Below are 15,156 nucleotides of genomic sequence, written 5' to 3'. Positions count from 1 at the left end.
ACATAACATATTCCCATTGGGGTTTCCTGGTATCTTACTGAATAATGATGGACGTTCTGTCTCCTCTCTCCAGATCAGAAGACGTCGGCCCACACCTGCTACTCTGGTAGCATCCAGTGACCAGTCTTCTCCAGGTAATTAAACTAGTCTTCTCCAGGTAATTAAACCGGTATTCTCCAGGTACTTAAACCGGTATTCTCCAGGTAATTAAACCAGTCTTCTCCAGGTAATTAAACCAGTCTTCTCCAGGTAATTAAACTAGTCTTCTCCAGGTAATTAAACCGGTATTCTCCAGGTAATTAAACCAGTCTTCTCCAGGTAATTAAACCAGTCTTCTCCAGGTAATTAAACCGGTATTCTCCAGGTAATTAAACTAGTCTTCTCCAGGTAATTAAACCGGTATTCTCCAGGTAATTATACCAGTCTTCTCCAGGTAATTAAACCAGTCTTCTCCAGGTAATTAAACCGGTATTCTCCAGGTAATTAAACCGGTATTCTCCAGGTAATTAAACCAGTCTTCTCCAGGTAATTAAACCAGTCTTCTCCAGGTAATTAAACTAGTCTTCTCTAGGTAATTAAACCGGTATTCTCCAGGTAATTAAACCGGTATTCTCCAGGTAATTATACCAGTCTTCTCCAGGTAATTAAACCAGTCTTCTCCAGGTAATTAAACCAGTCTTCTCCAGGTAATTAAACCGGTATTCTCCAGGTAATTAAACCGGTATTCTCCAGGTAATTAAACCAGTCTTCTCCAGGTAATTAAACCAGTCTTCTCCAGGTAATTAAACTAGTCTTCTCTAGGTAATTAAACCGGTATTCTCCAGGTAATTAAAACGGTCTTCTCCAGGTAATTAAACCGGTATTCTCCAGGTAATTAAACCAGTCTTCTCCAGGTAATTAAACCGGTATTCTCCAGGTAATTAAACTAGTCTTCTCCAGGTAATTAAACCGGTATTCTCCAGGTAATTAAACCGGTATTCTCCAGATAATTAAACCGGTATTCTCCAGGTAATTAAACCGGTATTCTCCAGGTAATTAAACCAGTCTTCTCCAGGTAATTAAACCGGTCTTCTCCAGGTAATTAAACTAGTCTTCTCCAGGTAATTAAACCAGTCTTCTCCAGGTAATTAAACCGGTCTTCTCCAGGTAATTAAACCAGTCTTCTCCAGGTAATTAAACCAGTCTTCTCCAGGTAATTAAACTAGTCTTCTCCAGGTAATTAAACCGGTATTCTCCAGGTAATTAAAACGGTCTTCTCCAGGTAATTAAACCGGTATTCTCCAGGTAATTAAACCAGTCTTCTCCAGGTAATTAAACCGGTATTCTCCAGGTAATTAAACTAGTCTTCTCCAGGTAATTAAACCGGTATTCTCCAGGTAATTAAACCGGTATTCTCCAGATAATTAAACCGGTATTCTCCAGGTAATTAAACCGGTATTCTCCAGGTAATTAAACCAGTCTTCTCCAGGTAATTAAACCGGTCTTCTCCAGGTAATTAAACTAGTCTTCTCCAGGTAATTAAACCAGTCTTCTCCAGGTAATTAAACCGGTCTTCTCCAGGTAATTAAACCAGTCTTCTCCAGGTAATTAAACCGGTATTCTCCAGGTAATTAAACCAGTCTTCTCCAGGTAATTAAATCGGTATTCTCCAGGTAATTAAACTGGTCTTCTCCAGGTAATTAAACCGGTATTCTCCAGGTAATTAAACCGGTATTCTCCAGGTAATTAAACCGGTATTCTCCAGGTAATTAAACCAGTCTTCTCCAGGTAATTAAACCGGTATTCTCCAGGTAATTAAACCGGCCTTCTCCAGGTAATTAAACCGGCCTTCTCCAGGTAATTAAACCAGTCTTCTCCAGGTAATTAAACCGGTATTCTCCAGGTAATTAAACCAGTCTTCTCCAGGTAATTAAACCAGTCTTCTCCAGGTAATTAAACCGGTATTCTCCGGGTAATTAAACTGGTCTTCTCCAGGTAATTAAACCGGTATTCTCCAGGTAATTAAACCGGTATTCTCCAGGTAATTAAACCAGTCTTCTCCGGGTAATTAAACCAGTCTTCTCCAGGTAATTAAACCGTTATTCTCCAGGTAATTAAACCGGTATTCTCCAGGTAATTAAACTAGTCTTCTCCAGGTAATTAAACCGGTCTTCTCCAGGTAATTAAACTAGTCTTCTCCAGGTAATTAAACTAGTCTTCTCCAGGTAATTAAACCAGTCTTCTCCAGGTAATTAAACTAGTCTTCTCCACGTAATTAAACTAGTCTTCTCCAGGTAATTAAACCGGTCTTCTCCAGGTAATTAAACCGGTCTTCTCCAGGTAATTAAACCGGTCTTCTCCAGGTAATTAAACCGGTCTTCTCCAGGTAATTAAACTAGTCTTCTCCAGGTAATTAAACCGGTCTTCTCCAGGTAATTAAACCGGTCTTCTCCAGGTAATTAAACCAGTCTTCTCCAGGTAATTAAACCAGTCTTCTCCAGGTAATTAAACCAGTCCTTCCAGCTACTGGTCTGGATCTCTAACCTTTAGGTTACCTGCCCAATTACACAACTATCTCATTGATAATGTATTATAATGCAGTTGTATTATACATTCCATGCCCTCCTACCTCACGCACACTAAGTAACATGAGATGTCCAGGTTGCCATGGTTAGATCTGCGTCATACATACATATGTACACCGTGTCATTTCCATATTAATAATAAACTGAAGCTTCCTGTTCTTTCTAACTATAGAAACTACAATTTAACTCCCCTGCCCAATCCAGCGGTAGTCTCTCTGTTATTTCTAGCTATAGGAACTATCTCTCCAGCCCCATTCTCCCAGGCCTCTGTCTGTCCTTCTCTAATTCTACGATCTAATCTCTCCAGCCCCATTCTCCCGGGCCTCTGTCTGTCCTTCTCTAATTCTACGATCTAATCTCTCCAGCCCCATTCTCCCGGGCCTCTGTCTGTCCTTCTCTAATTCTAGGATCTAAACTCCCCAGCCCCATTCTCTCCAGCTTTCCTGGGGATGTGTGATGATAGGGGACTCCATACTTTGTATGACAGTGTTTTGGCACTGCTCCTCCTCTTCCCACTTTGTCTCTCTCCTCTCCTCTCTGCTCTCAAATCAAATCAAACTTTATTTGTTACATGCGCCGAATACAACAAGTGTAGACTTTAGCGTGGAATGCTTACTTACAAGCCCTTAACCAACAGTGCAGTTCAAGAAGAAGAAAATATTTAGCAAGAAGGCTAAAATAAAAAGTAACAGAATAAGAATAACAATAACGAGGCTATATACAGGGGGCACCGGTACCGAGTCAGTGTGCAGGGGTACAGGCTAGTTGAGGTAATCTATACATGTAGGTGGGGGCAAAGTGACTATGCATAGTGTCGTGTCTTTGGCTATGCCGGATTAAGTGATATGACATGCTAACCTATAAATTCTTTCTCTAATTAATATTACCTGATTAAGCTAATCATGTAAATGTAATTAACTAGAAAGTCGGGGCACCACGGAAGAACGTTTATAGAGCCGTTATCTTCCGAATAAACTCTTAAAATACTTAGTAATACTTTACATCGGTAGCAGTCACTATTAACCCTTATCTTATTTTCAGTCTCATAATGAAAGTTGTAAATTCTTGGCTATCTTCACGAACCCTGGCTAACAAGTTGAATCAGCAATACAAAATTGGGTTTAATTATTTATTTACTAAATACCTAACTAATCACACAGAATTACAAATACACAGAATACAATGATGTCATACAGAATTCACCCCTGGTGAACGGAACCTGTATGAAAGCTGGTTACACAAAGGAAAGGGGGTTGGGCTTGAATGAAAGAGCGGGAAGATTTAGGAACAAAGAAACAGCAGCTATGCTATCGTAAATACATTATCTTATGCATTCTAAATTACCGCCCATTTGGAAAAGGAAAATGCAATAAATATTTACTCTGAGCTGCGCTTCGGTAGATTGGTCGTAGATGCTGGCCGGGTTGGCCAACAGATCTTCCTGTTACTCGGAAGAATGTCTCTGGTGGTAAATTGGATACGTGGTGGTATCTTCGTCCGTCTGTTAGACTGGATCCGTCGTCCGTCCTTTCCTAGCCCACGTAAGCAGCGGCCGCTGCTAACTCAACGGCTAGGAAGTAGCACTTCTGTAGTGAATAAGCTCAAAGTTCATACCAGTTCATACCATAGCTCACGCCGAGGTTGGCTTAGTTGACATGTGTGTCCTTCTAACGTAGACGCTGCAGACCTCCCGTACTGGAACAACTGGTTATCTTTTCGTCAAAGGCTTATATAGTGGAGAGGGGGAGGGAGGTGTTTCATCGTTTATAACCCCTGTCTCTTCACAGGGTTGGGCCACTGATCGAGCAGGGCACTTTCCTTATGAAAACCCAATTCTCTCATTTGGAAGCTAAAATTACATTTAATCTGCTAACAAACAATTTCCATATCAAACATTTCAATTGCATAACAATTCCATGTGACTCTGATAACTAGAGGGTGGATACTTTCCCAGGTACAGTTTATGTCGTCCTGTCATCAATCATAATGTCTCAGATGACAACTGAAATGAAATCCATACTCATTACGTTATCAAGCATATTTCCAACTGGTTTTATTAACAAAATATGGTTCCTTTCCCCATTTGTTTGATGTTCCCAGACTCTCTATATTTAACACAGGCTATTCAAGTCCTTCAGTAGATTCAGAGAGGGGAAGGGAGAAAGGTATTTATGGGGGGGGGTCATAAACCTTACCCACAGGCCAACGTCATGACAGTCCCCCCATGTTGGGTTCAATCTTGCGATTAACCTGCATGTTATAAACCAACATAAAAATGAACGTGAGTTGTCCTGGTTGTGGATCATCGTTGTGGTCCCCATCTGGCGGTCGACCCGGGTAGGGTGTCTGCAAATGAAGAAGTCCGCTCCAAGGCTGGGCAGCAGATGTCCAGTTGGTGGTTGCTATTGCAGTCCCCCCTCTGGTGGTCGACCCGGGTAGGGTCTCTGCAAATGAAGAAGTCCTTTCCATGGCTCGGCAGCGGATGTCCGGATTGGGATCGCCGTTCCGGACCCGTCGTCTGGTCGTCCAGACTGGAATATCTGGGCAGTAACTTAGGCAGATGTTAACAACGAACACACACTCATGCAATATATCATTACATTTCCTTCCAAATGAGCGGCGTTGTGGCACTAACTGATGGTTGTATGGGGGAGTTGTTTATGGCTCTATCACTTTCTATGTGCCAAAGAAAATAAACAAAATTAATGAAAGCATAAACAAAACAAAATATAGTTATGCCACCTTAATCATCTAATTGGACTGTATTCTATCTACGTCCATGGTCTTTGCAAAATGACCCTATCATGGCATTGTCTAATGACATATTTAGGGCTTTCCTAATTTGCGGGGTGGCGCTTAGGGTACTATCCTAAGTTGACAACTATATGATAAGTCTACAGCTGTAAGGCACTAGTTTTGGGCAGTCTACAGGATGACCTATGGACTTCTGGTTAGAAAACTGGTGAGTGCTGTAGAGTCAAAGGCCTAGAAGTAAATGTTCAACTTTACTAAGGCTGGTATTTTGCTTGGACCCTTAAGTGATCCTAGCATAAATCCTAATTGGATGTTCCGTTGTGCATGTGCGTTTATGCTTACACAATCGTGCATGTCAAGGGAAGAAAACCAAGTATCCTGGCAGATTACAACTTGTTCAGAATGAGTCTGACGTAGTCAGGTAATTTTCAGGTCAATGCCTGGAGGTCAGTCAGAATTGGTGTCAAGGGAGTCTGTAGTAGTTTTCTACAAGTCACTGTGTCTTCCACTATTGTAGTGGCAGTAGGTATGAAGTCAATATCATAGCTATGTTATCCACGGAGGAGCTAACCTCACGACGGAAGTACTCTAAGTATTAGACCAGTCGTACGTGGTGTGATCATGGTTCATGACTTCTAATAATTTTATATTTATTAGTGGCATGTGTTAACCATTGGAAGAGTGCAATGGAGATTCCCTTCCCCGTGTTGCACTCTAAGTGACTCCTATGTCGCTATTATCAATAGCAATTTAACTTGTGAGGTTACTAATCCTCTTACTGAGTGTTGCTGGATTGACTGTGGTATTGGTACTGGTATTCAAGGGGTCCAGTTGTCCTACCGATTTATTCTGAAATATTATCTACCGGAACACATGATTGGAGCATATTACTAGTTGTATTGTAGTTGAACCTACACATGGCAAGGAATGATTATTGTTGCCATTTGTTTTGGAGGTGGACAAGTCCATTGGACTTCCTTTACGACCAGTGTGGTACACCTCAGTACTAACTTAGACGTGTTCTAAGATAATCCCCGTCTAGGGGCCTGTCTGCTCCTCACTGTTCTCATAGGGGAGTTTACAACTAGATTTGATTTATGCTCTGGCGGCCTCGTACGGTGTTGTCCGTAGTCTCGACCCCCCCACCGGCCTCGATAAGGCTCATCATGGGTCTGGGCTACTATTCCCCCCCTTTGTGTCTCGGGACCCCCCCACCAGCGGGTGGTGTTGGTGTCCGAGGCGCAAACGAAAAGGTCGGACCCTATGTACGAGTTGTCAGTGGCCGCGTTATTATGAGAATGGCTGTAACCTTTCAACCAAATCTCCTGGTGTTTGTGCTTCAACACCCTCAGTGGCTGTCGAGGTCTGTCAGTCACCACCGCGTCCGCGTGTGGCAACCTCTTCAGTACCTGCAAACTGAGACGAGGATATCGGTCTGTGATATCGCAAAGTGTTTCACCAGTGGGAGTCATCGGGTCAGTTGCTGGACTGACGCCATTAGTGTCATTGTAAGGGGTGACAGTGCCCAACAAAGCGGAAGGTGTATCATCGGAAGCAGAGTGTACTCTGCGCATCAATGTTTTTCTTGCTGAGACGGCCGCAGTGCTTGCGGAAGTGTCCAAAGGGCAAGAGAAGTTAATCTCAACTACCGTATTGCACAACTGCAAGGAGGAGGGAAGTTGCTCATTCACAGAGACAGCTGGCTCGAAATCATGAAAAGAATGGTCAATCAGATTGGCTGATGGAATGTGTCGAGATATCGTAATATCTCCTTGGATCGGATTCTGCACCAAGAGGTTTCTAAACGTCTTTTCCCAAAGGGGTGCTTTCGACAGATACCCCTCGTGAAGGACTGCGTTGCAGCTAGCGTTAGGGGAAGACAGTGTGGTCAGTGGAGAAGGCACTGTGGCCTGTGAACATACCTGGTTGGTTTTCCAATCCATCAATGGGAGTAACCGATCCATCAAGTCTGCTCCAAGTAGCAGGGGTACAGTTTCGAGGCTGGTAACATACACAGGGTGAACGAGCGATACGTCCTGGAAGTGTAGTTTCAGCATGACTCTCAATGTGAGAGGCGAGGTAGTCTGAGTGACCCCTCGAAGTTTAGTGTCGCGTCGTTCCACTTTTAACCAACGTTTAGTTGGCTTCAAAGCCCTTTTTAGATCATCAAACAATGTTTGAGAGATGAGTGATATTGTCGCACCCGAATCAATTAGCGCATGACAAGCTAAGCAGTCCTCCAGGACTGTTTCCAGGTATGGCCGTTTAGATTCGTGGTTAGCGGACATATTCCCCACAAAGTGGAGTGGTCGTTCGCAACGACATGATGTGCCATGTCTGTTCAAGATGGAAGCAGATTGACTTTTCCGATTTTGAGTGGGCTTGGCTTTAACGAAGCGTTTGACCTTTTTCTTCGCACCTTTTGTATCAGAGTCTATAGACAGAGCCCGGGGGCTTGTTTCTCGATCAAGCGGGCCCTGGATAGGGTCTTGAATGAGAGCGGGAGAAATTTGAACGTTAACGTCCTTGCTATGGGTGTTAATTCCTGCGGACCTGGTGTCCGGTAATTCCCCCGTCTAGTCCTTGTGACTTATCTTTTACCCTTTTCTCAAATTGTTCTCGCTTAAGTTCTTCCCATAGTGGGACTTCTGGAGAACATTGGTCTACGTTTTGATCGTCCTTCAACCCTTTGTTACCCTTGTGCTCTGACACTTTGTGTGGGTTGGGTGCAGGAACGTAGCGAACAGGCCGATTGTAGCGGTAGTCGTTTTGAAGGCGACGTACTTTACAGTTATTTCGACCGTGGCGGTTATTGGAATCATGGTTTCGTGGTAGAAACTGTTGTGGTGCGTCATCTCTCGACGCTCCAATACCTGATAATGCACCCTCTAACTGGAGTGAGTGCTCCTGGTCAAACTTCAAAACCGAGTGGTCAGGGCTCTTAGCGTTGTGAGCTTTTGATGCCTCAAAAGCTGTGCTTGCAAGCTCTCTGAGTTGTAAGATAGGCAAGCCAACGTGGGCTGCAGGGCCCAAGTAGGTAATGCAGGTGGGATACATGTTCGACAGAAACATTTGTTTGAATGGTAACAGCTCTTCCATTCCTGTTTCAGTGAGTAGGCCAAAGTAAGCTGAACGAAGCCTATAATAGAAAGCTTGTGGGTGTTCGTTCCGAGCTTGTTTGACCGTGTTAGCCAGTGAGCTATCGTGTTTGCGAGTCGCAGAACCACTGAATTCTAATTTCAAAGCTGTGGCAAGTTTAGCGTAGTCATTTAGCACGTGTTGCTGTTGTAGGCGAATGAACCTCGTCACGTGTATATTCGACGTTCGCTTCAACAGGTAAACCCTGTCAGAACCCGTAGCATTCGGGTAGCCACCCAACGAGTCCTCTATGTCAGCTAGGAACGTCTCAGTATCGTTTGGCTGACCTGGAACGGGGTCAAAGGTGGGGAAATTCTTGACGAGTTTGTCAAGGTATTCCGCGCCAAGCGGGCGGAGAGGGTTGGCTTCATCCTGTGGAGAGATTGGGGCCGAAAGGCCAAGAGGAGAAGCCAAACTTTGGCTTTGTTGGCCAGGAGGCTCCATATTACTCAGTGCCGAATGGCCAAGAGGAGAAGACTGAGGGACACATGATGGAGGCAATGTCTGAAACCTATCGTCTTCACTCCTTTGAGTACCGGACTCCGGTTGCTTGGATGGGTAGTCATGCTGTAGAGCGTGACCATTCTGGACTTCCTCCAGATGGTACCTAAGGGTGGTCTTCTGCTGCATTGCAGAGTCCACTTGAGCGCTTAGAGTACCAATTTTGGACACGTGAGTGTCACACCTGCTCCTGTCGGTCTCAAACTTATCTGTCATGGTTTGCAGATAGAGGTCTCGAGTACGGAGCGAGAGATTCAGTGATGAGATTTCCTCTGCTTGCTTAGAAATCAATATTTCCATCCTCATCACCTGAGTTCTCTCATCATTCATTTGGTCAGCGACTTCAATAAGTTCTGCTGATTTGTCACCCTACTTTGTCATTGTGTTCATCAACTGATTGTCTTTGGTCTGCAGAATTTGGAGTAGAACATTGTTACCTTGAGTAACGTTCAACAAAACTGCCTGCATGTTATCAAATTGCGCGTTCCTGTTTGTAGATAACTCGACAGATTTATCTAGTTTGGCGTGGACTACATCGCATTTAGTTTTGGCTAAATCGAGTTGTTCCTGCAGATGACGATTTTGTTGGAGAGTTTGTGCTCGTTCATCGTCATAAGTATTTGCAGTTACTTTTAATTGTTCCGATTTCAAACGCAGTTCCTCGACTAGCAGAATGTTTTCATTTCCCGCTTTTGTCAATAGTTGCTCAGTTCTCTCCACCTGTGCCCTCATGTTAGCCATGTCTTGCACGTGCTTCAGCTGTGCACTGTGGTATTGGACCGATGCCAACCTTTGATGGCGATACATAAGTGCTAAAGTGGAGAGAACAGTCATAAAGCCTGTGTTTGATGGTTGATTTTGGAGAGCGTTCACAATTTCGGCTGTTGTTTTTCTAATGGCATAATTAGGGTTGGTATCACTGCTGAGGTCAGAGATCAATCCTTTTATGGGTGGAGGTTCACTAATTAGCGGAGGAGTGGTGATCACCTCCTTTGGTAGCTTGCACATTATTAGAAAAATTTAGAGGAAAAATGTTCCTATTTTTTTTTCAATGTTTGGGTTTGGAATTCATTGGAAGCTGCAAAGACAAGTTTAATCTATTTATAGATGTTGACGAACCATCAGTACTGTACCAGTAATGTGGAAGTTGGACGTGAATGAATTTGCAAAAGCAAATTGAATTAATTAATCAATGCCAATGATTAATCCTACCTGGGTAGGCTATCTGGGTATTAAACTTGAATTAACCTGAGGTTGCTTCATCCAGGTTAATATGGGAAGTTTAAAAGTGTCTCATTTGATTGCAAGAACATTAAGGTATGTTCAACAATTTAACTTATTAAATTGAATGAGATGATAATCCATACAATCTCCATTGATTGGCTATCATAAGTGTAAACAGTAGATCAAATGTTGGGAACACTCCCCACTATGGTACACTTCTTCCTTGGGCCGAAGCCACATGGGATTCCTGCTGGGGCGGGACTTCTGTCAGTACTGGATTACTGAATGGGTTTTGCAAAAACCAAATTTTACTGATTGATCAATTTTAATGATAAATCAAACCTGTATAGGCTATTTGGGATTTAAACTTTAATTAACCTGAGAGGTTTATTCATCTAGGTTAATGTGGAAAAAGATTACAATGTCTCATTTAGAAAACTCATCAATTTGGATATTATTTAAACTTGAGAATGTAAATCTGGCAATTTCACATATTAGTTCAATTGAAAAAGACATCGATATCCGTCTGGATATCACGAGTAACGACTTGAGTGTCACCTGACTAATTATTTGAAGGAAAGTACTGGTGACTTCTTCAGAGGTCCCTGCTGGCACACACTGAAATCAAACGGAAGTACCCAGGTACAGTTTGTCGTCCTGTCATCAATCATAATGTCTCAGATGACAACTGAAATGAAATCCATACTCATTACGTTATCAAGCATATTTCCAACTGGTTTTATTAACAAAATATGGTTCCTTTCCCCATTTCTTTGATGTTCCCAGACTCTCTATATTTAACACAGGCTATTCAAGTCCTTCAGTAGATTCAGAGAGGGGAAGGGAGAAAGGTATTTATGGGGGGGGTCATAAACCTTACCCACAGGCCAAAGTCATGACAATAGGTAACAAACAAACAGCGAGTAGCAGCAGTGTACGGGGGGGGGGGGGGGGGGGGGGGGGGGGTAAATGTAAATTGACAGGTGGTGATTTTTATGAATTGTTCAGCAGTCTAACGGCTTGGGTGTAGAAGCTGTTGAGGAGCCTTTTGGTCCTAGACTTGGCGCTCCGGTACCACTTGTTGTGTGGTAGCAGAGAAAACAGTCTATAACTTGGGTGACTGGAGTCTCTGACAATTTTCTGGGCTGTCCTCTGACACTGCCTATTATATAGGTCCTGGATGGCATGAAGCTTGGCCCCAGTGATGTACTGGGCCGATCGCACTACCCTCTGTAGCGGCTTACGGTCAGATGCCGAGCAGTTGCCATACCAGGCGGTACCTTTTGAGGATCTGGGGACCCATGCCAAATCCTTTCGGTCTCCTGAGGGGGAAAAGGTGTTGTCGTGCCCTCTTCACACCTGTCTTGGTGTGTTTGGACCATGATAGTTCGTTGGTGATGTGGACACAAAGGATCTTGAAGCTCTCGACCCGCTCCACTACAGCCCCGTTGATGTTAATGGGGGCCTGTTTGGCCCACCTTTTCCTGTAGCCCCGATCAGCTCCTTTGTCTTGCTCACATTGAGGGAGAGGTTGTTGTCCTGGCACCACACTGCCAGTTCTCTGACCTCCTCCCTATAGGCCGTCTCATCGTTGTTGGTAATCAGGCCTACCACTGTTCTGTCGTCAGCAAACTTAATGAAGGTGTTGGAGTCATGTTTTGCCCGCAGTCGTAGGTGAACAGGGAGTACAGGAGGGGACTAAGTACACACCCTTGAGGGGCCCCAGTGTTAAGGATCAGCGTGGCAGATGTGTTGTTGCCTACTCTTACCACCTGGGGGCGGCCTGTCAGGAAGTCCAGGATCCAGTTGCAGAGGGAGGTGTTTAGTCCCAGAGTCCTTAGCTTAGTAATGAGCTTCGTGGGCACTATGTTGTTGAACGCTGAGCTGTAGTCAATGAACAGCGTTCTCACATTGGTGTTCCTTTTGTCCAGGTGAGAAAGGGCAGTGTGGAGTGCGATTGAGATTGCCTCATCTGTGGATCTGTTGGGGCGGTATGTGAATTGGAGTGGGTCTAGGGGGTCTGGGAGTATGCTGTTGATGTGAGCCATGACCAGCCTTTCAAAGCACTTCATGGCTACCGACGTGAGTGCCACGGAGCGGTAATCATTTAGGCAGGTTACCTTCGCTTCCTTGGGAACAGGGACTATGGTGGTCTGCTTGAAACATGCAGGAATTAAAGACTCGGTCAGGGAGAGGTTGAAAATGTCAGTGAAGACACTTGACAGTTGGTCCGCACATGCTTTGAGTACACGTCCTGGTAATCCGTCTGGCCCAGCGTCTTTGTGAATGTTGACCTGTTTAAAGGTTTTGTTCACATCGGATACTGAGAGCGTAATCTGGTAGGTTTGCGTCACTGGGCTGCTCATGGCTGGGTTTACCTTTGTAGTCCGTAATAGTTTTCAAGCCCTGCCACATCCGACGAACGTGAGAGCCGGTGTAGTAGGATTCAATTTTAATCATGTATTGACGCTTTGCTTGTTTGATGGTTCGTCTGAGGGCATAGCGTTTCTTAAAAACGTCCGGATTAGTCTCCCGCTCCTTGAAAGCGGCAGCTCTAGCCTTTAGCTCAATGCGGATGTTGCCTGTAATCCATGGCTTCTGGTAGGGATATGTACGTACAGTCACTGTGGGGCCGACGTCATCGATGCACTTATTGATGAAGCCGATGACTGAGGTGATGTATTCCTCAATGCCATTGGATGAATCCCAGAACATATTCCAGTCTGTGCTAGCAAACAGTCCTGTAGTGTAGCATCCACGTCATCTGACCACTTCCGTATTGAACGAGTCACTGGTACTTCCTGCTTTAGTTTTTGCTTCTAAGTAGGAATCAGGAGGATAGAATTATGGTCAGATTTGCCAAATGGAGGGCGGGGGAGAGCTTTGTGTGTGGAGCAAAGGTGGTCTAGGATTTTTTTCCCCCTGGTTGCACATGCTGGTAAAAATTTGGTAAAACTGATTTAAGTTTGCCTGCATTAAAGTCCCTGGCCACTAGGAGCGCCGCTTCTGGGTGAGCATTGTCTTCTTTGCTTAGGGCCTTATAGAGTTGGTTGAGAGCGGTCTTAGTGCCAGCTTCATTCTGTGGTGGTAAATAGATGGCTACGAATAATATAGATGAGAACTCTCTTGGTAGATAGTGTGGTCTACAGCTTATCATAAGGTACTTTACCTCAGGTGAGCAATACCTCGAGACTTCTTTAATATTAGACATCGCACACAAGCTGTTATTGACAAATAGACACACACCCCACCCCTCGTCTTACCAGAGGTAGCATCTCTGTTCTGCCGGTGCAGGAAAATCCCGCTAGCTCTATATTGTCAGTTTCTTCGTTCAGCCACGTCTCGGCGAAACACAAGATGTTACAGTTTTTAATGTCCCGTTGGTAGGATAATCTTAATATTATGTCATCAATTGTATTTTCTAACGATTGCACGTTAGCAAGAAGAATGGAAGGCATTGGGAGTTTACTCGCTCGCCTCCGGATTCTCAGATGGATCCCCGATCTGCGTTCCCTTTTCCGGCATCTTCTCTTCACGCAAAAGGTGTGGATCTGGGCCTGTTCCAGGGAAAGCAGGATGTCCTTCTCGTCAGAATCGTTAAAGGATAAAGTTTATTCTAGTCCGCGGTGAGAAATCGCTTTTCTGATGTCCAGAAGTTTTTTTTCGGTGATAAGAGACGGTAGCAGCAACATTATGTACACGATAAGTAAAAAAATAAGTTACACAAAAGGTTAAAAAAGTAATCCAAAAAAATTGCACAATTGTTTGCGAGAATATAAAACGTCAGGCACGTTCTTCAGAGCCATCTCTCATTGTCTCTCTCTTTTTGTCTCTCTTTTTGTCTCTCTCTCTGTCTCTCTGTGTGTCTCTCTTTCTCTCAATTCAATGGGCTTCATTGGCATGGGAAAAATATGTTTACATTGCCAAAGGAAGTGAAATAGATAATAAACAGTAAACATTACACTCACACAAATTTGAAAGGAATAGAGACATTTCAAATGTCATATTATGTATATTTACAGTGTTTTAAAGATGTGCAAATAGTTAAAGTGAAAATAAACTAACATAAATATGGTATTATTGTATTATATTGTATTATATATAATATTGTATTATTGTATTATATTGTATTATATATAATATTGTATTATTGTATTATATTGTATTATATATAATATTGTATTATTGTATTATATTGTATTATATATAATATTGTATTACAATGGTGTTTGTTTTCATGGTTGCCCTTTTCTTGTGGCAACAGGTCACAATTATTGCTGCTGTGATGTCACACTGTGGTATTTCACCCAGTTGGAGTTAATCAAAATTGGATTGGTTTTCAAATTCTTTGTGGGTCTATCTTTCTCTCTCCTCCCTGTGGGATACCTCCCTCTCTCTTTCTCTCTCTCTCTCTCTCTCTCTCTCTCTCTCTCTCTTCTTCCTGTGGGATACCTCACTCTCTCCTCTTATCTCTCTCTCATCTCTCTCCTCCCTGTGGGATACCTCCCTCTCTCCTTTCATCTCTCTCTCATCTCTCTCTCCTCCCTGTGGGATACCTCCTTCTCTCCTCTCATCTCTCTCTCTCCTCCCTGTGGGATACCTCCCTCTCTCCTCTCATCTCTCTCTCTCCTCCCTGTGGGATACCTCCCTCCCTCTCTCCTCTCATCTCTCCTCCCTGTGGGAAACCTCCCTCCCTCTCTCCTCTCATCTCTCTCTCTCCTCCCTGTGGGATACCTCCCTCCCTCCTCTTTCTCTATCTCTCTATCCCTATCTCTCACTCTCTCTCTCTCTCTCTCTCTTTCCTCTCTGTATGATACCTCCTCTCTCCCTCTCTCACTCGCTCACTCTCTCTCGCTCTCTCTCACTCTCAATTCAAAGGGCTTCATTGGCATGGGAAACACATGTTTACATTGCCAAAGCAAATGGAATAGGCAAAGAACAAAAGTGAAATAAACAAGTACATTTTTTTTAAACA

The 15,156-nt window shown here is 43.7% G+C and overlaps 1 protein-coding gene across 1 annotated transcript in view; it reads left to right on the top strand.

Annotated features, from left to right (window-relative positions):
• LOC106566152 (protein phosphatase 1 regulatory subunit 1A) overlaps nt 1-15,156 on the top strand; it is a 40,841-nt gene that overhangs the window by 14,241 nt on the left and 11,444 nt on the right. The window contains exon 2 of the mRNA XM_014134008.3: nt 74-134. Within this exon, the coding sequence (XP_013989483.1) occupies nt 74-134 (61 nt within the window). The remainder of the gene's footprint in view (nt 1-73; nt 135-15,156) is intronic.

This window comes from Salmo salar, chromosome 12 (genome assembly GCF_965601325.2).
Source record: "Salmo salar chromosome 12, fSalSal1, whole genome shotgun sequence".
Taxonomy (NCBI): Eukaryota; Metazoa; Chordata; class Actinopteri; order Salmoniformes; family Salmonidae; genus Salmo; species Salmo salar.
The sequence above is the reverse complement of the archived record's forward strand: the minus strand, read 5'-3'. Positions and strand labels throughout refer to the sequence as shown.